This window comes from Pipra filicauda, unplaced genomic scaffold (assembly GCF_003945595.2).
Source record: "Pipra filicauda isolate LSUMZ 115617 unplaced genomic scaffold, ASM394559v2 scaffold30_size5312502_pilon, whole genome shotgun sequence".
Taxonomy (NCBI): domain Eukaryota; kingdom Metazoa; phylum Chordata; class Aves; order Passeriformes; family Pipridae; genus Pipra; species Pipra filicauda.
The window spans coordinates 719,480-742,594 of NW_024104432.1; the positions used below are offsets into that span (position 1 = coordinate 719,480).

Below are 23,115 nucleotides of genomic sequence, written 5' to 3' on the forward strand. Positions count from 1 at the left end.
GTGTCTAAAGGAGACTGCTTGCATGTTGTTTCCAAGTTGGGCATTCAGAGGAAAGGCAATTGCTAAGGCAATTAAAACTTGAGACTTGCTAGTTAGGTAAGTTTTGCTCCTTTCCTTGATATGCTTCATGGCATGGAGCTTTTCATTTAGCTGTCCTGGTTGTTTTACATTTGTTCTAGCTGCGTATTTCTTGTCCCTCTTCCATTGGAAAGTTTGTTTCTGCAAACTTCCTTTCTCCACCCCCGTCACCAGGTTTTGAGTAGTTTAAAGATTCCTTACTTAGTGTGATAGTACTGACTCCCATTGACTAAAAATGTTTTTGACTGTCTATTTAGGAAACATTTCTAGGTGATCAGATTCTTTGCATTCAACAGGTGAGATTTCATTTTGCATCTTCCCAAGAGTCCTACCCCTTGTGAAACAGGCCAGACAGTGAAAGATCTATCACTGGTGTTTTTCAAGATGCATTGCTAGATGTGAGCCTTTACAGCCTTGTCCTTTTCTTGCTCTGCTCCAAGTCCATTCCGCATTTCTGCATCTTGAGTTTAGAGGAGTCCTCATCTTCTAGAAATCCTACTATAGCAGGGTATCTCCAGGCAATTCAGAATGTGAAATGAACATTCAGCCTAATTATCCTGAAAATCCACAGGTACGAAACCTGGTGTGCCTCTTCCAGTGGAACATGAATGAAGATTATGGACTTTGGAAGGACATCACAGATCAACAAATTTAAACATTTTGAGGTAAGCAACATCTCTTGGAGGATCTAAAGGGAAAAAAAAGTGTTCTGTTGATGGGATGGGCACAGCTGTCAGTAAGAAGTAGTCCCAAAAAAGAAAAATAATTAAAAAATCTTGCAACTGCAGTCTGCATTGTGATATCTGTACTAATCCAAATTAAGTGCTTGTTTTAACCATGAAAGTTGTTGACATCATTGCAGTGAAATGTTTCTGTCAGAACCCAAACAAGAATACTGAGAAGTCTAAAACGCTGCTGGCAAGGATGTTGCAAAAATGTACAGCATTTATTCACATACAGACAAAGGCACAGTTCTACCAAATATTTTAACAAAAAATACAGCTGTCTTCAACTAGGTCTTTAGAAATACTTCAGAAAAGGGAGAAAATAAATACAGGATCGGGCCATGTCATATAAAATAGTCATTTCTACATATACTTTTTATTTCTATCTGTTTCTCTTCATGCACCTTTTTTTAAATTAATTTCAGCTGAAGGGACACCCAAGCTAGGCACATAGTGAAAAATCTTCTGTACAAGTTTTTCAAATATAATGACAATTTTCTTAGATTTCTGAAATTAGGATTTATACACAACACACAGAACCCTTCATTTACATTTGTCTGAGTTTATAACCTAACAAATGGCATTCCAGGCAACTTTACAGACATTCAACTAGCCTACAGCTTGACAGAACACACTGATCACATCAAAGACCTCTTGGTCAGTCTGCACAAGGAAAGGGAACGCTTGAAAACAGAAATCCAGCAAATCCCAATAAAACACAGAGGTGGGTCTGTACTATAACTGCAGTACTTAAAACACCTTCTGCTGAGAGCTAAGTATGGAGACAAAACTAACCTATGGAGATGGTCGTAACCACAGCTGGCTCACAGCCTTTTCAGTTTTCATTCAACTCAACTGGAAACATTACAAAGCTTTTTACCCTAAATGTAAGGGGACAAAACAGGTAAGGCATTAACTCTGCACATTAGCATTCATAATAGTGCAAATTAACAAGATACCTCTGTCCAACTGGCATGAGGTTAAAGGTTTACTCAGAATCCAAATTTAGGTTACTCCATCTATGGCTTGACAATTCTCATGTGATTATGAGCTGCTTGCTTACAGCAGCCTATCTGTCAGTGCCTGTCTAGAGAACATTGCTGGATGTAGAGTAGAACTTACCTGCTTTTACCTCTTGTCTGCTGTTTGTACTTTGAACACATCCCAAGAGTGATTATGTAACCTCAGACACCAGTGCCCTGCCTGACTTTCACCTTTGCAAGTCATGTAATTAGTCTGACAACTTGGGACCAGCAACAGGAATTTAGACGTACATAAAATTCCCCTTCCTCAAAAGGTTAAGACTTCTGAGTTTTAAACAGTAATAGAGATGCATTCTGCTGAAATATTTACTTGATAATGATAACTTGCATAGAAAGGGTGTTAATAAGCCTTTTTTATTTTCTGATTGAATCCTCTGGAAGACTCAGTTATGGCAGAGGAATTCTGTGTTGTCAAGTGTTCCCTGCACAGGAGGCAAGGGTCTGACATTCCGAAGTGAGTGGACACTGTAACAGCAGGCTTGGAGTAGGAAAGGGGAGAAGGAGGTTCTTTACACCTTTCATTGCTGCTAAAACTTTTTCACCAGTACATACCTGTCTTACATCTATGCAGAATTCCAAAATCTACAGGCTCCTAACAGTCCACTGTGCTGTGTGCGCTCTACTTGGTACAAAGTGGTGTCCTCACAACCTGTTAATATTATTGCTGACCAGCTTAATAATTATTGCCATTTGCAATTATTAAAAAAGTACACAATCAGAACATGAGTTCCCTCTTCCATCAAATCTAGTCCAGAATAGAATGAAATAATTTTTCTTCATTTGACTGTAAAGAGCTAATCACAGTTTATTGCCTTTGCATTTTATTCTATTTAAAAATATATATTCATGTCCATTTAAAGCAATCTTTTCAGTGTCATTAGCCTGGCTTTCCCAGTACATACTATTAGTGCATCTGTAGTGGCCTTTGGGAAATTCTCCTGACTAGTGCTTTAGGAAACTTCTGTCTTGAATTGTCATCACAAGCCCAGAGGACAGTGACTGACTAACAGTGAAGGATTATTCCGTGGGGTGCTGGAACCCACAAACCTGCCCCTTGCTCAGAACTGAGCCAGCTGGGAGCATCCTCTGTGCTTGGTCTGAGTCTTTCCAGCCCTGCCCTGTCCCTCCTTCTCTGGTACAACAGCATGTCTACTCCTGGTCATCATTTCCATGTAAACTCTGGAGCATACAGAGGGGTTTGAGCTGCACCTGTGCTCAAACTGAATGCAACAAACACATTCTGCAAAGAGAGGAGAAAGAGCTGCCACCATCCAAGGACAGTGACCATTTGTAATGGGATTTAGCAGTGCAGTGCAGTATGGTCTAACAACCATCTTCCATTCAATACATGAGTTAAATTAAGAGCTTGTGCTTTTCCAGAAGGCAGGGGAAGGAAGTAAAATTTTCAGTGCCTTTTAGCTAAAAGGGATGAATGCAGCCTGATTCCTCCTACCCACCCTAGCCCCTTCTAAAAGATTTCTGTGAGTTATTTTACTGTTCATCCCAAATCCTATTTAAGTAGTGATGACATTTCTCTCTTACTCAGGAAAGTTGCAAATAAAAGAGACTCAAACTTCATTTCGGTGAGAGAAATGGAGGTGAGGGAGTGGGGGGATGGAGCAGAGCAAAAAACAAAAGCTTAAAACAGCTTTAAGTGCATGTAAACATATTTAAAACAACTCAGAAAGAATGGGTTATTGTCAGTCTGTAGCCATGTCTAAGAATGCTCCTCTCGCACCAATGAATAAACATGGAGTTGGCTTGTAGGCAGTGACTCTACTGACACTGTCTCCCTGTGTCCAGTCAGGATGCCAGGATGCTTCTCCTAATAATGTCCGTCCTCCTGCTGATAGTGCTGTTTGGACTGAGCCTCTGCTGCCTGCACTTTTTTTCAACCACTTCAGTCTCCGAGTCGCTCATTTCAGCATCAGGGACATATCCATCATTCTCACTGTCAGGCTTTAACTTCCTTTTTGTCCTATCCTTCGGCGGAACTCTGCCCATGCCCATGTAGGGGTAACTGGAGTTCTGGCAGCAGGACTCCTCCAGGTTTTCACCCTGCTGCTGCCTCTCTCCCTTCTTTGGAATTCGGAATCCACCCCAGTTTTTCACTGGGGTCGTGGGCGTTGTAGGCACTTTAACTACTCTCTGATTAGAGTTTACTTTGATGAGACCCCCGTTGCATTTAGGCACTATATCCCTCCCAGTGCCAGGTTCTGACCTGCCACTGGAGTGGTTCGCAGCCCTTTTGTTTTCTGATTGCCTCTGAGAGAGTTCTGTGGGTCTCAGTGGTTTGTGGTTGTGTTTAGAAGTCTTTTCTTTTAGTTCTGCCTTGGCCACCTCGGACTGTGAGCGACTGTCTCTCCTCTTCCTGTGGTCTGGTATAACTATATCATTTTTCTGCTGTGCTGACACAAACCGTGTTTCTGCAAAGGTCTTGTCAAAATTTAAAAAGCTACCTGAAGCAGCGCTGCCTTCCCTCGGGCTGGGCTGCCTCAGCAGGGATTTGCTGTCATTCCCAGACCTGTCTCTCTTGTGCGATTTTTTCAAGGAGTGGGTTAGAGATGTGCCCATCTGTTTCCTGAAGAATGCAGAATGCCACTTCAGATCCTCGATCTTAGGGGCATTGGGGCCCAAAGATGGACTGTTGAACAACACTGTGTTTTCCACTGAAGAGAATGAGGAAGGCACACCTGAATGCAAACAAATTAAGTTCAAGTCATGCAATTCCATATCTGTGTAAATAGCAGTTTTGAACAGCAGTTCCTCATACCTGACTTCCGTATCAGAAATAGGTATTTAGTTGCCTGTCCTGCACCTTTACACCACAGCTCCATAGGCATGTTATGGTTTCACCACATCCTGCTGGTGTAGCTTGTTTTCCTGTAGCCATGCTGCACCTTATTACACTTGTAGCAAATACAAGTCATAGCATTACTCTATCCACTAAGACAGAGATGCTTCTCAGAGAGGAAGGCAAAAAGCAACCAGCAAGTGGATCTCACTGATTCCATCTAAAATATTGTTTATTAGTTACTGAATAGTTAAGGGATAATCTAGTCACTGCAGTTAATTTTGAAGGTATTAATCTTTCTGAGAAAAGACTGTCAATAAGATTAGGCATAAAAAAGCCACGGCCTTAGAAAAACAGAGTGCTATCTTTTCATGTCTTTAAACTGCCATGGATGCTGCAGAGCAGCACATGCTAATGCAGTGGCACTAATAAACCACAGTGGCACTAACAAACCACAGCCTTGCATGGTGCCATACGGCCCCTGAATGTGAGTCATGGTCTCCCTGTCCTAAGGAATCATTAAAGCATCACACCAGCAAGGAGCAGAAGCAGCAACCCAGGCAGTGCCCCACGGATATGGACAGACACAGCAGTTCCTACAACAATGTGCCCACCCACCATTCCAGCTACACACATTCTCATTCCTTCTCCTGATGCATGGTGAACTCCACCACATTTTAATGAGAACAAATGAGGTCCTGTTTGTCCTTCACAATCAGCTGTCACCCTGTAAGCAAACCTTGTGCCTGTGCTCTCACATGAAGAAGAGAACACTGAAGCATACCTGAAACTCTTTCTTGTTCCAACTGCTTGGCGTAGCTATTAAATATCTGTTCTTGAACTTTGCAAACAGATCTCTTGATTTTTTCCCTCCGTGTCACCATGTAAGTGAGGTTACGCACCTGGAAGGCAGCAAGTCAATGAGTTTTACAGGAATTATGTTTCTATGATGTTGTCTATCTGTGCTTTGAATTAATTCAGTTGAAGTACTATACACCATTTAAACAAGTTAGTAATGTATTTAAATTTAACCACCTTCAACACATTTCTTAGAAAAGAGTCTTAAATACCATTTAACTGACAGAATATTCTATCAGATTTGGAGGGCTGCAGCACAGAACTAACTTCTATGAACACCTAAATCACACACACGAAACTTAAACAAATGTTGGAAATCCTTAAATGTACTCAAATATTAAATATTTCCCAGATGAGGGAATCACCGAATAGTACACATGGATGATTCCAAGGCTTCTCACTCAGTTCAGCTGCATACATCGTGGTGCCCTGTGAACCTTGCAGGCTGATCTCGATAAATGTAAAAAGTGTAACTGTTTTTGTAGAAGTCCCTTTTTTAAAAAATCCAAATTATCTTGGAGGTACAATCAGCGGAAACACAGAGTAGTAAAATACTAAAAATACTACAAAACTCATGTATCTTGTTTTGATATCACATGTAGAAATGGAAAGGATACATACAGAATAATTTAAGATCCAGAGAACATAGTTACAAACTCTTAATTATTTAGCAGATCAAAGAGAGGATGAAAAGAAATCTTGAGCACATGGAGCAGGAACAAAAGATCCCAGGTAACAGCTAAGATCTTATTGAACTAGAGAAGGCCCATAGGCTGGAGTTGAAACTAGAAAATACTCAGAAGAAGAACTGCAGCAATGACAAGAATAAGTCATCAGGATCCTTTACAAAGGATGCAGTAGATGCATAAGCACCTGCTGTCTTGATTTAAAGATTAGACAGTATTCTGGAAGAAAGGCTCTCGTTCACCTACAGGTTACTGAGTAGGACTCAAGCTTGTAGGGATGTGAAAAACTAATTTCAGTACTTTTTCTGTCTCCTCTAACAGCTCTTAAATTCTACTAGTTAACCAGAAAAGGAAGGAATTTGGGTCATTACAGGACCAGATGTACTTAAAACACCAAAATGATCCTACTGAACTGTTCTTTAAACATTCAAAACCTAAATGACTCGAACATAATTTGCCTCCCAAACCTACTACACAGATTGTCCAGGGAAACGTCATCTTACTCTGCTGTGCCAATGAAAACCAGATCTGCTGCAAATCAATAATCTTTTCCTTCTTGTGCACCAGCTGAAAGGAACGTGAAAGGAACATGCCCTTAAAGGCAAAGAAGGCTCCAGCTGAGGGCTGCAGTACAGTCCACAGCCATCAGTGTTAATCAGTAAAAAAGCACTAAAAAAACCATCAGTAACAAATCACAAAAAAAACCAAAAAATCCAACAGTCTACCTGTAGGAGACTGAATACCACAAGCCAAGACCTGCTGGCCCCTGACCCTTGGTGTGCAAAGGGTAACTGCTATGCTCTGGAGAAATTCAGTGTTAATGGTATTTTCTGACAAGGCAGCATGAGGTGCCCTGCTCACACAGGCCATCACCAGGAGAGTAATTTGGCATCTTGGCCAACTCTAGCTGGCACAGGTGATGTTGTGTCTTACCCGCTCCAGGTCCTGACGGAGGTGTGTGAAGAGCTGCAGCCTTCGGAACAGAACATCCTGTTCCCGTTTAGCCAGATTGTCCTCTTCATCCTTCTTTGGGGTAATCAAAGGCTTATTGAAGTTGGCTTTTCTCTTCAGCTTCCAGTACTGGTAAAGAAATTCCACCAGCTCCTCAGGTACCTGCAGCACTTTAGCCACTTCCAAAGACTCAACAAATGTATAGAACTCATCCTCCAGCTGCTGGAGCTTTTGCTTGCGAAGGCTGACTCTGTGGGCCTCCTCCTGGTTTTGATCCATGCTGTGGAAAGGGTCAATGCAGGCAGGAAGAGAGCTGTCCTGAATTCCCTTCTCCTGACCTGGGCTTTTATTTGAAATCTCATCATCAGCTTTCTTGATGGAACTGTGCTTGGGACAGTATGACTTGAATTTCACTTCATCATTCTCTGCCAATATTGTCTTCATCTCCAAGCCACGGTCAAATGCACAGGTGACGTGAAAGGCTGTTCTGCAGTTCTTCACTGAACACTACAGAAATTAGATTAAAGTTAAACAAATAAATATAAAGTTAAGAAGCCACACTGCCTAAAACTATTCAAGGAGCCCGGGCTGCTTTGGAAGAAGAATGCTGTTACCGTGTTCTGCTTCTAAGCTGCACATACTTCCTTATTCCTTTTTAGTTAGGTTTATGATTTAGTGCTTTCAGGTCAGGAAAGGATCAAGTGGCCCAGAGGGACAGGAGTGGTTAACCGCTCACAGCCCCATCATGCTATTCCATAACCAGCAAAGCCACAAAAGGAGGGTTCCTACTGACACCAGAGCCACTCGTCTACGGCAGTGTTACGCAAAGGAAAGTGTTCCCCCTTGGACTGTGCCAGTATGAGGGGGGGGAATATCTTGGTGGCTACAGGCCAGTCTGAGACTTTTAATTAAAAGTCCTTCCTAGCACCTTTTGCTACACAAAAGGCCTCAATTGAGAGGCATTTTTTTTCTGCTGTTATGAGGAGGAGAATAGGAAATTCAATTTTTTGTCATTTTTCTTGCCTCCCAGTGAACCCAGCCATCATGGAGTGATGGGCACTAATTCACCTGATTTGGCACTTCACTTCCATCATATCTATCTTCCTTTTGCAAAATGTTGTCATAGCTACTGCCAGACACCAACTGAAAGGTTTAAAAGTATACACACACATGTGTTTGTATCGATTCACATCTCTGCCTCTGGTGAAGAGGATTTAAAGTGGAAATGAATATTAGTGCTCCTAACTAGGAAAAAAAACTATGCTTAATTCAAGCCATCGACCCTGAACGAGCAACACACTGCACTAGGATGTTTATACAGCAATTTGTAAAGAAGCCAAATCTCTCTCTCGTCTGGGTTTTCCTGCTTAGGTTGATTCAGCAGCCAGATGGCTTATAAAGGTACAGCTTGGTTTAAACTGCACAAGCTTCAAATGAACAGTCTTTAATAAAATCAACATATAAAAGGAATTAAAAAATATCAAAGCACTTTTTGCCCTTTACTCTCCTACTAACAAATAGGGCAGAAGCATCCCAAATGGAACACTGAGCAGTACAGAGGAGTACTTCAGCCATAATTAGCTCTTACTGCCGACCAGGTTTTAATTGGGAGAAGAGGGGAAAACCTGTCTCATCAGAAAGAAATCTGCTGAACCTAGGAGAATATGCAGTCTTGTTTTTTCCCAGCTTATTGCAGCAGCTATCTGCCCAGCCCGACACACAGTTTCTTAGCTTTCCTAATTGTTGGGCACATCTCAGAACCTGGTCTGGAGAACAGAACAAAACAGTTTCAACTATGAAACAGTGGCCAAGAGGAAGGGGACGGCTCTGCAAGGAGGTACTATGACTGCAAATTTATATGCTGTGGACAGATTTATTTTCTCTAGTTAACATTTCGTATTTCAGACATTCCTTACATGGAAGCAGATTCATAGGTTTCACTGGAATTACTGCTGCATTGCTGGTCTACAGCTCTTTCTGGTAACCTCATCGATTGACTTGGAACAGGGGGAAAAGGGAAATGGATATAAACTAATTTCAAAGTAGTGTGGGATTTGAGCAATTTGTGTGCCTTAATGATGGTCGGACCACCATGGATCCTGTAACGTCAGGCTAGACCCCAAAAAGAAAGGGTTCTACTTCAGCCTCCTTATGAGACTATAGTATCAACCTCTGTCTCAGGGAGCTTCCTAAGGATCACTTTGCTGAAGTACTGGAGGTGCTTTGAGGATAAAGAGCATCACCACAGCAACTAAGCTACATCTTACTATCTTCTTCTACACAATCACAACATTGCCCCAAAGGGTCACCTGTCCTTACACTCCCTCATCATTTATTCTCAAATAAAGGAGATCAAAGTTTTGTCCAGTGTCTCAGGAAACTAAATACCCCCTCTTTCAAAAATCTGAGACTTGGAAATGTGTTTTCTCAATCTTTCTAGATTTTAAAATTTACCATTTCTGAGTGATTTTCCACTGTAAAGGATCTGCAGGTGCTTTAATGGCAACAACCCAATGCAACTATGCACATGAAATGACACTGCCCAGTCTGAAATGCTCTGGTGCAGATCAGTTATTTAACAGTGACAATTCAGAGGCTATGGTCAGAAAAGCTGAACCCAAATCCAACTGAAACTGCAGAGAGAACTTAAAAGGTAGGCCATGAGACAAACAGGCACTGACCCAAGAATGTGAGCTGTTGGTATTCAACAGTTTAGAAGTCACTAAATAGGGACAGGAAGATAGGTTTTAGTATTCAAGCTTCATTTTCCCATGTGGTACATCACAGAAATATATTTTTTTCCCTTAACAACATTGAAGCTTTATTTCAGCGTAGTAATAAAAGTATCAGCCTATCAACAAATTAGGAACTCTTATGGGATGACCTGGTTATTATTATTAAAATTTTACTAGAAAGTAAAAGCAAGCTAACACTCCAAAGCCGTTTGTGTGCACTTAAGTCCATAGTAATAACCAGGAATACATTTTGTTATCTACTAAAAACTTACAAAAACCCCACAGTGTATTTGTATGATTAAATTACCTGTATAGAAGCTCCAACTTTTTCATTACAAAGGCTGCACACAAGTGCCCATCTACTACTGGGAATGTGCGAAACTTTTGTGATGGGTTCCATTTTTTCTGGACTTCCAATGCTCACCTAAGAGAAAAAAGGTTAAAAAAACAGTGACTATACACTGTTAACTGGAAAGAGAAACAATTTTATCAAAGAAATCAAATTCACTGTGTGCATATGCAAACTTAGTGTGTTCCAAATTTCTCAGTTTATAAGGAATTAAAATTCTTTTTTTTTTTAAAAAATCAGTTTCTCACTTCATGAACAAACCAGTTTCAAGGTGAAGCCCATGTATTTAAGATTATCATACAAGATGAATACTTTGATTATAAGAACCTGCAGGAATTTTCACTGTCACATCCAAACCTTCCTGATTCACTTCTACAGTTCCATTTACAAAATGAAACCATACCTTGTGTCCTTGTTAAATGAGCTTTGCCAGCAGAAAAGGTCTCATTTTCCAAAGCCTAATTTTGGCTGACAAAGGAAATGTAATTACTTTCTTTACTGATGAAGCATCATCCCAACTGACTCTATATTTAACCAAAATTCTTTATACTGCCTTCCTAAGTCCCGCTAAATCTATACTACACACATTCAAGCAACTCCCAGAATCGCCACAGCCTCAAACCCCCAGAGGATCGGCACATACCTCTGGAATCCACAGAGCACAGCTAACATGCACCCACTTGGTGCCACTCCGGGTTGGCTTCATGGCACCGCCCTTTTTGGGACACAGGAGGCACTTGGGCTGGACACCCAGTGCGCAGGTCCTGCAGAGCCAGCTGCCTTCTGGCACCTTGAGGATCCCATAACATGCCTGCATTCCCACATACAGCACAGGGAAAAAAAAAACAGAAGAAAAAACATTCATTTCTGGTACTTCTTAGCTGTTTACACATAGCCTCTCACGACTCTCAAAATTTTTCTATTCAGAGGGAAAAGTGCAGAAAAGCGATTGAGAACACACTTTTCAGAAGATTGCATCTTTATGGAGACTTCTATCCAAATTACTGTCAGTTTTAGTGCACTGAAGTTTCAGGTTTGATGTGATCAGAAAACCACTACAGGTCTAAAAACATCTGCTTTACTCTGCATACCTCATAGGGTAGCCACTTGTACCTTACAGGTCTTCTAGGCTTGGTTCTTTATCATTAGTACAAATGCATTTAAGTAATGAACATGCAAGAAAATGTGTTTCCTGCTCACCAGACAACAGTTTTCCGAACACAGAATGACAACACAAATTTGTTAAAGCTGGGAAGGAGGGACAGGCTGATAGGAAAGCATCTGCCTCAGTAAGAGGCATCCATGGAAACAGATATGCTAAAACTGTATCTCTTCTTTCATTTAAGAAAACTGCCACAAAAAGGCATCACATAGTGGTGCTTCCTTAGGTTGGCTCAGTAGGTTCTCTATGAAATTATCTGTAATAAATCCTGTGTCCCTACTGACTGCCTTTTTTTCCCTCCCTGCTGAGCCTAAGCTGCTGATCCTAAAGGTGTGTTAGCCCCAGAACTGCACAAGGAGAGGAAAATACAGGAAAAGACGTGACCAGGTGAGAATGTACAACAATGCACAATGTATGTTTTGGGGAGGGCAATTCGTCACCTTACAGCTTCCTCCACACATGCAAAATACCACTTTTAACCTTCTTAGCATAACATTTCTAGAATTACTCCTTCTTATTTACATAATTTCTGAATTCATCCCATTGCTCAATGGCGAACCCTGCAACAACTTAACAGATTGCTGTCTGTCACTAAAAAAAAAACTCTAACCTGTTATCTTCAGTGGTTTGAAAAAGTTTCTGTCACCACCCTACATCCCCCTGCTGTGCTTGGGCTGCCGTACCTGGTGCACACAAATATTGCATTTGTCACAGAACACCATTTCATTGCCATCTTCTCCATCTGGAGACTGACAGACATCACAGACAACATCTTCATCATATTCAATCCCGAGTCCTTCTTCTGTCTCAATAGCATGATTCATGTTGTCGTAGCAGCGCTGTTCAAACTCCTCCATGACCCTTTCCATCGTGTACTCATCCAGCTCAGGCATCCCTGGAAGACAAGAGTTGTTTATTAAAGGAAAGAGTGATAGCCATCGCCACACACAACTCCACTTTCTTTTTTAGTAGCTGAGTAGATACAGCCAACCCCCACATGTACACATTTCATTCCTAGAAAATCATGCCTATTCCAGCATAAATCAGGGAAATTATAAAAAAAAGTCAAAGTTGTTTTCTAACTGTATTAAACTAACAAAAGTGGAGTATCCAAATCTTTCAAAATTCTGACAAAACCTTCCATAAACTGATTTTGGCTTCCTGATTTGGTTCTCATTTTCCTTCTGGGACAGCACCATCTATGGCTTTTGCTCCAATTCTGCCACCCAGATGTTGACTCTTTGGTGAAAGATTTGAAACTGTTTTGAACCGAAAGTGATGGGGCAGGGAGAGGAAAACAATACCAAAATCTGCTATGATACTTGGTGCAAACTTGCAGTTTCTAACATCAGTTGTTGGTTTATCACAAGTTCCAACCCAACAGGGTGCAACCCCAACTAAGGTCTCCATCAGACCCTACTACACCAGTAAATTAACTTGTTTTAAAAAGTGAAAACCACAGCTGAAATAAATGCAACATCAAATCTGGAATTTGCTCTTTTCCAATAGAATCCATCAGAAAATTAATCATGACATAGACCTCATTATGTCATGGTAGTCTATCATTCACTATATTAAATGACTATTATATACCTGGAAAAAATATCTATCACAGACATTGCAAGAAAACTATCAAAAAAGAGCACAGTGCTTCTGGCTTCCATCTCCCACTTGCTGTGACAAGGAGCTGGCTGTAATGCTTCCAAATTGGTACTACACGAATCTTTCCCACAAAATCATGCAACACAAACACCTGTGAAACCAAGCAAGTTCTGCTACTGCAAAGAATCACCTTCATTTTGCAAGGTTGGTTTAGCACAAGAATTTCCATAGACTTAAATCACTACAGTGAAACGTAGGCTTAGGATATCCTGCTTTTGGTCTAACTCCCATACAATGTTTACTGTAACACTGTGGTGGTTTAAGCCCAGCTGGAAATGAAGCACCACACAGCCACTTGCTCAACCCTGCTCTCTTCCCTCCCACAACAGTGCAATGGGAAGGAGAATCAAAGTAAAACTTGCAGGTTGAGATAAGAACAGTTTAATAATTGACAATAAAGTAAAATACAGTAATAATGGCAAATGATAATAATTATAATAAAAAGGGAAAAACAAGTGATGCACAATACAATTGCTCACCACCCACCGACTGATGCCAGACCCCCTTCCCGAATCCAAATCAACCCCCCTTCTGGGTAACTCCCCCTAGTTTATATACTGGGCATAATGTTCTGTGGTGTGGAATACCCCTTTAGTCAGTTTGGGTCACCTGTCTCAGAGGTACTCCCTCACAGTTTCTTTTGCAAACCTCCCTACTGGCAGAGCATGAGACAAGAAAAAAGTCCTCGACTTAGCATAAACGTGATCTAGCAACAACCAAAATGTCAGTGTGTTATCAACACCATCCTCATTCCAAATCCAAACCGCAGCAGAAATTAACTCTATCCTAGCTTAAACCAGGACAGACATATAGGAGACAGCAACTTCACAATGGGTGTTTAGCAAAACCTCCTTTCGGCTCTCTCTGTGAATAACTGAGCCACAAATTCAACAAAACAAAGGTTTTTTTATTAAAAACCTCTCTAGCTCCCCCTAATCAGAAGACAAACACTCCACAAAAGTACTTCCAGCTTTCCTTACTGACAGGTGGCAGAGATCAGTGCATCCCATACTACCCGAACTGAGCAGCTGAAAGGTAGCAAGAGGGAACATCCAAAATCCTGCTGATAAAAAGAGAGTGAATTTTGCCCTGCATGCTAGAACTACTGCACTAGCAAAGCAGATGATGGCAGGTTTTACAGCAGTTTGCAACTGAACTCTAACCTCATAAATGCTATGGCTTTTTAAGCTTTTGGCAGCAACTGAGGTAAGCACTGGGAGTGAGATCGAGGTGTATGAGGTGGTTCCTGAGCTCAGGGACACCTGAGCAGCAGCCCCAATCCTCATCAGTACACAGAAAGCCTCAGCAGCCAGCCTGGAGAGGAGCAGGCAGTACTGAGAGCATCTGAGGGAGATTTAAAGGCAGCAAACAGACTCAGTAGCTAGTAAGGAAGAGTAAAGAGATCCTTTCAGATCCAACCTTATTAGCACACCAGTTTAACCTTCCTCAGTTATGGCACTGACAGGCCATAAAGTTCGATCCCCTGTAGGTGCAGGAGTCACTGAACCAGCCATTTTCGGAAGCCTCCAGCCAGAGGAGGCCTCCAGCAGATGCAGCTCTCCAGGACAAAGGCTGCCAGGAGTGCCTGGCAGAGGAGTGCCTCTCTTTGTGAGACTGGGGCCAACAAACAGTTCATTTGCAGAAGGTGTGCCGTGGTTGAAGAGCTGTGTTGCCAGGTGAAGGAGATACAGGAGGAAGTGAACAGGCTATGTAGGATTCGAGCAAATGAGAAATAGATTGACTGGTTATTTTCAGAGATGCTACAGTTTCAAGACTCTTGGGAGTTGTGATGGACTGAAATGTTATTAATGTCTTAAACATTGTCAAATAACAGAAAGAACTACAAGGAAGCAACTGCCTGTCCAGGACCACTGAAGCCTGATTGGAATTTGGACTGTGAAGGGAGACTTGAGGCAAGACTATTGTCTAATCATCTCAGCTGTGAGGAGAAGTAAACAAGGCCCAGGGGGTGGTAGAGGTAAAGGGTTTTGGGGGTGTGATGGTGAAATCTCTCCACACCGAACCAAAGGAGTAACCCCCTCCTCAACCTCTGGGAAGGCCAGGTACACACAGGACATTCACATGAGAGGCAGCTGAGAAGGGATCATAAACCATCAAAGACCCCCAAAGTGTCCCCCCAACTCATTCCTGAGGCCTTCTACCACCAAAGGACTACACAGGATTCAAGTGAGGCAACAAATCCAGAGCCTGTTGCAAGAGACTGCAAAGCTTCCCCCCGCCCCCAGGGCAGGTGCCTGGGCATCTCCTGAACATATATTTATCCACTGAACTCTATGTTTTAGAGGACCTTCACCACCAAGAAGACCAGAAGGACTGGACTGACGGGATGCCGCAGGGTTCCATGGAATGGTGATTCAGGCAGAGGCATTTCTAATAAGTTTAATAACCGGATCATAACAGGAGTCTTGAACCTCTGTTGTAGTGGAGAGGCAGGTAGACTCAGAACCCTGCAGAGTAATTAGTCAACAGACTGTTAATCAAGGGTCTGTTAAAGATGAAGACTGGAAGCTGGTCACTGCAGGAACAGGAAGTAAGTTCCTCTTCCTTCTCAGAATTTGACAAGGAGGGCTGGAATCTTCTACAACACATATGAGGCCCTGGAACTAGAAGGCCAGACAACTGATGAGGTGGGCAAAGGTCCTTCTTGGGGTAATTGGCCTCCTAAAGCAACACCACCTGCACCCTGCATCAAGACCTCCTCTGTTAAGAGATAAAGAAGGGTAGTTGTAGGAGACTCCATTCTGAGGTGAATGGAGGGCCCAATATGCAGACTGGAGCCAACTCAGAGGGAAATCTGCTGTCGCCCAGGGGCTCGGGTAAGGGACATTACTAGAAAACTCTCCAGTCTTATAAGGCCCTCTGATTACCATCCACTGTGGGTTGTTCAAGATGGCAGCGACAAAATAACAAAGAAAAGTTTCAGGGTGATGAAAAGAGACTTCAGGGCACTGGGACAATTGGTAGAGGAATAAGGAGCACAGGTAGTGATTTCCTCATTCTTCTGGTAACAAGGAGTAATATTGATAGGAATAGGCAGATCCATCAGGTCAATGAGTGGCTCTGAGGTTGGTGTAATGGGAAAAACTTTGGGCTTTTGACCATGGGATGATCTATTCAACATCTGGTCTACTGACACCTGGACAGGATGCACCTATCTCAGAAGGGAAAAAGAGTTCTAGCATAGGAGCTAGCAGGGCTTGTTGACAGAGCTTTGAACTAGCTTGGAAGGGGGAAAGGGACAAAACCAGGCCTGTCAGTGATGAGCGATAGGATGGTGTGCTGAAACTTGAGGAAAGGAGTACTAAAGGGATCCCTCAATCTGCCTCAGCAGGTGTTGGCTACAATGTACCACTCCTGAAATGTTTCTACACTAATGCATACAGCATGAGGAACAAACAAGAGAAGCTCGAAGCTTTGGCCCAGTCCCAGAGATTTGACAGCACTGTCATGACTGAAACCTGGTGGGATGAATCCTGTGACTGGAGTTACAGGCTCTTTAGGAGGAACAGGCAGGGCAGAAGTAAGGGCTTGGCACTGTATGTAATGTAAGGGTTAGAATGTAGAAGGGTTAGAAGGCATGGAGCCCACAGTTGGCAATGGCACAATTGAGAGCCTCTGGGTAAGAATCAAGGGGAAAACAAATAATGCAGATGTCATCATGGGAGTCTGGTACAGACCTCCCAGCCAGGACGATGACACCAACGAATTATTCTCTGAGGTACTAAGGGACACTTCCAACTCAACTGCCCTTGTCCTTATGGGGGACTTCAACTTACCAGAAGTTAACTGGGAGCATAGCACAGCTGATACAACCCAGGACAGAAGATTCCAAAAAAACCTGGATGACAATTTTATGGAACAGGTCCTAAGGGGGCCAACTCAGAAAGACACTCTCCTTGATCTGCTGCTTGTCAACAGAGCAGACCTTGTGAGCAAAGTCGAGATTGGTGGCCACAGCAACCATGGGCAACTGAGTTTAAAATCGGTGTTCACAGGGGGAAAAGTGCCACCAAAACCTCAGCTCTGTACATGAGGAGAGCAGACTTTAGGCTGCTCAGGGAATCAGTAGGTAAGGTCCCTGGGAAAATGATTTTGCATGTGCTCGGGTCCATCAGTGCTGGTCACAATTTAAACATCACTTCCTAAGGGCACCAGAACAGCAATTCCCAAATGTCGGAAGTCAAGCAGGCGAGGCAGAAGGCTGGCTTGGCTGAGCAGGAGTCTTCTCTTGGATAGAAGGCAAAAAAGGAAGATGTATGCCCAGTGGAAGCAAGGTCAAGTGATGTGAAGAATACAGAGATTCTGCTTACCGCTGTAGGGAGAAAACTCATGTGGCCAAAGCTCATGTGGTCAATGTGTCATATGCAGCATGTACTTTAAAAGGTTATGCTAGTGTAGCAGAATGGCTACCACAAGGTTTCTTGCAGAGGTACAAATCTGCTCGAAGAACAGCCCCTCTTGTGCTGCTCATACCCCAGTGTAACACTGTGGGAGCTCTCCTCTGCTTTTGGCAAAAGACAGGCAGACTGGATAGACGGATATCAAACAAGCTTTGAGGAAAGCTAAGGGATCTTGCTGCTGCTGTTTTCCTGAAGACAGCTGGAAAGGTAAGCTAAACTCTGGAATCGTAACTGAAATCCTCTAAGCCCTACACTAAACCTGAGCGGGATTGATGTGAGATCTGCAAAAAAGACCTGGTTAAGAGACTAGGTCCAGACTCAGTCATCTGTTTCTTTTATGTGTGGGTTTAAAAAGGAGAAATAACTGTAAATGGTCACTTTGTGGTTGACCAGTTTTTCAGCCATGACACGTATGGGCTACAGCCAGGTGAAACATGTTTGACTAAACTGCAACCCAAAGCAGGGAACTGCCACAATGCCAAAACAAAAACCAGCAGCGTTCACTAACATGTCTCAACCTCTTCCATCTGGGACAGCATCTTTTCCCTTATCCAAACAATCTGGTGAAAGTTCTGGGCTGACTTACATCCTATTTAGTTCCACTGAAATCCTCTCATGAAGCACACACCTTACCAAAGAAATGTTCCTGTTCTTGCCCCTCTCCCCTGTCCTGTCCCACGCACAACCCACTCTGTAGAAAATGGAACAGCTGTTCCCCTTGTGACAGCTCCTTTTCCTGCTTTGGAACTAGAGTACACAGTGACAGTGAGGTTTGGCACTTTCCTCCAATAAGTCACTCAGGAATTCCTTACTGTCTCATTCCCTGTGCCATTCAGGTGGTGTAGGTTCTCTAAAACTCTTAAGACTCATCATCTTGCCTTCTTCACACTGAACACCACTAGCTAAAAAGATGATATAGATTTGTGCTGAAGATAAAAACAAATAAGCAAGACTACCTGGAAAAACTACCAGAATGGTCTATCTGATGTTCTCTTTGAGAACTTGGATGGCAAAATGGGAACTTTTTCAGAATTCTTTTGTAAAAAGGAAAGCAGCAGAATGAAAAAAAAACAACATAGGGCCAGATTAAGACCAGGTCTAAGCAGATACAACACAGCATATATCTTAGGGCTTAATCACATCAGGTCTGGTTTCCTGTGGCTCATATGATTACTATTTCCTCATACCTCTACCATCTCTTGCTACTGCTGCCCTCCCTAAAATTATTCTTAAGATTGCCAGCTTTAAAAACAAAAAGCAAAAAGAAGGCAACAAAACATTCGTTGCTCACCCATTTCTTTGAATTCTTCATTGGCAAGTTGCAACCATTCTACATCCACATCATTGAGATCATAGCGACACGTACTGTCCGCCAAGGTTCGAATGTCAACATAGCCCAGCTCTGGAGGCTCCGAACCCGAGGAAACAATGTACTTCCTGGGACGTGTAAATGTGACAGCTTTTGTCTCGGACACAATCCTGAAACAGACAGACAAGCAGACATGAGGTGTGCTGGGTTGCTGAGAGGCTTGTTTCTAGAGAGTTCAAAATGCCTCAGTCTAAGTGACTAACAACCATCAGAGCAGCCAGATGGTTAGACATCCCAGCAATCATCTGGTACCACTGAGATCAGAAAACAGTACCATGCACTTCCATAACAGATTGGTGGCATTACAAGAACTGGAGTTGTCTAGAAATCCAATTCATTACCAGCATTCTAAATAAAATTAAATATTAGAGGACAGAGCTGTGCTTACTCTTATCTGAAATTCACACTTGTTCAAAGCTAAAGCAGGAATGCTGTATTTACACACTGATGGCTGCCATACACACAGATGTTAAACTCTGGTTTAAGTCTTTTTTTAAATCAATCTGTTTAACTACAATACTGAGAACAAGAAGATTCAAGAAAAAAAGTAATACTCCAACTGTCTCAGTAGAAGACATTGCACTTTCTCTTAGTTAACAACATGCACTGAAATTCAGTTTGGATGAAACGCCCTTCATGACATAACCCTGGTACCTCCACGAGCGACAGGCCATGGCTGCCAAATGTCTGCCTCCTGCAGTACCAGTGGAGGTGATTTTTTGTTGTGCTAAGGCTACAAAGGAGGAGACTGTACCACTGTGGGGCTGCAACTGTACGCTGGAAACAATCTAAGCTCCACAATAAGCAGGATATTTCCCCCATCTGAGGTCCAGTGTGTTAACTCCTTCTCCTAGCAGAAGACCCTTATCTGCCACTACTGTATTTGCACAAACAGATCTCAGTAAATCCTCTACCTATTTCAGCCTTCTGCACAGCACTAAAACTTCTCTCTCTAGCTTATTTCAGACAATGAACAGAAATGGTAAGCAAGAGCCAAATGATGAATTTAGGGTTTTTGAGGTGCTGTGAAAAAATACAAATATGAATGACCTTGCCAGCCTAACTGCACTCCCTGAACTGTTTCTGGTCACACCACACGGTATTAAAATGTCACAGACTACTGCATCTTCACAGAGAATTTACTTTCAACTGGGCACTGCTCTCCAAATCTTCCATATTGTAAATTCCTTCCTGAGTACCTCTCCATGTGGAAATCATAACCTCTGGGCAGCACCCTACACATGCTGTCTAAATATCATGGTAGTGTCACAGAAGAAACAAGCGCAGCTGTTCTGACCTCAAAACAAACCCCTTTCCTGGCATTATTTCCATGAGAGAAAGAAGTAAAAAAAAAAAAAACACAACCCTTACTACATACTGAAAACCATTTGACTGAATTATCTATCCGACCACACGCTTCCAGTGAATCTCCAAATGGCCTCACTCCTTTCCCCCAATCTGCACCTACCAGTCACTACAAGGCCAAACCTTTTATTTGCTGCTATGTATCTCAGTAGCATCAGTTACCCGTATAGTCTTGGCTTCTGTCTTACACCAAGTATGATTTGTCTATTGCTTATTCAATGTACAGAACACCCCCTTCCCTCCCAAAGTTAGGCACAGAACAGCTCCTGTACTCCAGCACCACCATGGCAGGACTCTCCGAGTCTTGTGATCAGGAGCAAAGAGGACAATAATCAGGCATCAGAGGGCCATTCTGACCAGCAGGTGCTCAGCAGCAGGACTACAGCAACTAGTTCAGCAGCTAAAACAGGAGCAGTGCCTGCTGTGCTGATACCTAGAACTGCAGGTGCCTCCTCTCCCTATCCTTTAACATCTTAAATTTGGAGCAATATATCTGTTGGCCTTTGGCAGAGCAAAGCTCTCTCCCAAGCAAGTACCTGGATCTGATATAGTCACCAAACCAGCTCCCTGACACATACACAGCGGGAATCCCCTGGGAGGTTTCCCTCTATTCAAGTCCACAGGTCTCTCATCCTTCCACAACCTTGGGAGATGCTTGAAAGAGAAATCAGTAGGCAATGTGAATACATGTAACATGAGTGTGCATCTCTGCAGGGACTGGGTGAGGTCAACGTGGAGCAGGGAAATGGTATGTTCCCATGTTCTAAACTGCAGAGCAGAGGGGAAAATGCTGGATTCTCCTTGGAGCTCCAGGTCCAATCCTTCAGAATAAGCAAGTACAGGGTTTACCTGATGAACAGGCAAGTTCCTCATTGTACAGACCTAGTGGGGCCGCATAGAGGTCTGCAGGTTGCTGCACAGAACACAAACAACACTAACAAATATTCCTGTAGCCCCTCTAATCCAAGCTGACAAATGCAAACCTAACAAAAGCAGTGTAGCATCATCACAAATTTCTGTTCTGGTCCCACCAGCACTGGTGGGTCATTTGGTAATGCCTTATGGGCCAGCCTGGACTTCCTCAAAGAGATCTAGTATGATTAAATGGCAAAAATCTGTGTTCTTACATTCTCCAACTCCATCCCAATTAAGCATAAAATAGGCTGCAGCACACTCCCACCCTTACAACTGCACTGTTTAATTTGAAACAGCAAACAGTATCTAAGTGTAGCAAACAAGGTAAGGAAAATAAGGGTTTCTTGGATAAGAGCTAGGATAGCTCGCATTATTTAGTTTCATGCGCATCTGGATGGTTCTTAAAACAGACGAAATGTTGTACAACAATCCATTTCCTAGGTTAGTAAACGAGATAAAAAAACCCAAAAAACCAGGAAAACAAAATAAATGCTGTATTTTCTCTAGCCTTTAAGCTTGGTTTGTCCATATGTACCATGAAAGCAACCTATGGCTTGGAACTAAGAAAAGAGAGCACCACACAAGGGCTCTTCCAGCAACGATGAGTGAGCTGAAGTCTGGGCTTAAAAACAGAAGATATTTTTAAGGTTCTGTCATCACACTCCATGCTAACGTAATGCCAAAATCAGTTCTCTGACATTTGTATTTCAAACAGGCACAACAGGCCTGACTCTTGACTTCTCTGACCATTCAAAAAGCTGAGGCACGTTGCTCTTTCTCTCCAAGAACCAAGACCTTCCTAGCTAGACACTCAGGAAGTCAAGGCAACGTAGGGCATAAGACGCTAGCATAAACGTGTACGTATTTGTTCACATTCCTCCAAACTATACCTGGCTACTGGTTCTGGGATGGTCCCTGGGCTAACTGGCACCTGTACTCCCTTTTCCCACTCCTGCCTCCAGGGATCTGCCAGGACATAGTATTCATCAGGATTCAGCTGGAAGGAGTCGTGTAACTTCATGGCAGTGATCAGGTCCGTTCTGAACACCTGCAAAGAGAGTGACCAAGAGAGAAAAACAGAGACATTGACATTTGATATTTACACTCTACGATTCACAGCTTCAGGGTAACCATGGAGCACAGTATGTAACAAGGTCACTGTACCAACAGTGCACTAACCCAGCCCACTGCAGGACAGGAGTTTGGTTTCATGGCAGGGAAGGGGGTGGCTAAGGGTACGAATCCTGACAGGATAACTTCCAGCTAACTCCACTACAGGTGCACTCCCCCTGCACTGGAGACATAACGCTAAAAGGTGTTACCTACTTTCATCTCCACTTTGGCTGCAATAAAAGCTGCAGGAGCTCTGAGTTGTAAAACAGCAGCATAAGGAAGATCCGTTTTTGTTCTAAAGTTTTTTGGTTTTGTTTTTTTTTTAATTATTGGAGCTCTGACTAATCCTAAAACATTCTAGAAATTCCTTATGGCAGAAATCAAGGCGTGATTCCACCATGACCAGCTGCAAAAGGAAATTCTAAGGAGATGACTCTTTATGTAAGTGTTTAAAAAAATAACCCAAAAGACAAAATAAGACCCAAACTGGAATTCTGGTGGCAGCTCCCCTGTTCAGCACAGGTGCTTGTTATTCTATCAGCTAGAGACAGCTCTGTCATAGCTGTAATTTTACTCTGCCTTGGCGAAGGTATCCAGCTCTAAAACGAGCAGAATGTTCGGCAACTTTTGAGCCAGCAGCTGCAAATAAGCAGCCATGCTGTCTTCAACAAGCCACAGAATGAAATAAAAAGGGATTCACTCCTGCAGCAGGCGTGCTGTGGCACTGCTGGGGCAGCTTCAGCCTGACTGGCCACGACCTGTTGGCGCTGCAGAAAGCAAAGTGTGCTCCTATCACAGGCATCCCAACTACAAGCCTGCACTTGCCGACACCAGCCCCCGCACTCCCCACCCTGCTCCCCACAAAAGGAAAGCCTGTTATAGGGCTCCA

At 42.8% G+C, this 23,115-nt stretch overlaps 1 protein-coding gene across 6 annotated transcripts in view; it reads right to left on the minus strand.

Moving 5' to 3' along the window:
• Window positions 1-1,001: 1,001 nt before the first annotated feature.
• Window positions 1,002-23,115, minus strand: part of JADE1 (jade family PHD finger 1) — a 79,293-nt gene continuing 57,179 nt past the window's right edge. For all 6 annotated transcript variants that reach the window (XM_027716010.2, XM_039383458.1, XM_027716003.2 and 3 more), the window contains 8 exons: window positions 22,004-22,161; window positions 18,756-18,943; window positions 12,065-12,276; window positions 10,863-11,030; window positions 10,178-10,294; window positions 7,118-7,642; window positions 5,425-5,542; window positions 1,002-4,539 (listed from right to left, as the gene is read on the minus strand). In XM_027716010.2, the coding sequence (XP_027571811.1) occupies window positions 3,650-4,539; window positions 5,425-5,542; window positions 7,118-7,642; window positions 10,178-10,294; window positions 10,863-11,030; window positions 12,065-12,276; window positions 18,756-18,943; window positions 22,004-22,161 (2,376 nt within the window). In that variant the 3' untranslated portion in view covers window positions 1,002-3,649. The remainder of the gene's footprint in view (window positions 4,540-5,424; window positions 5,543-7,117; window positions 7,643-10,177; window positions 10,295-10,862; window positions 11,031-12,064; window positions 12,277-18,755; window positions 18,944-22,003; window positions 22,162-23,115) is intronic.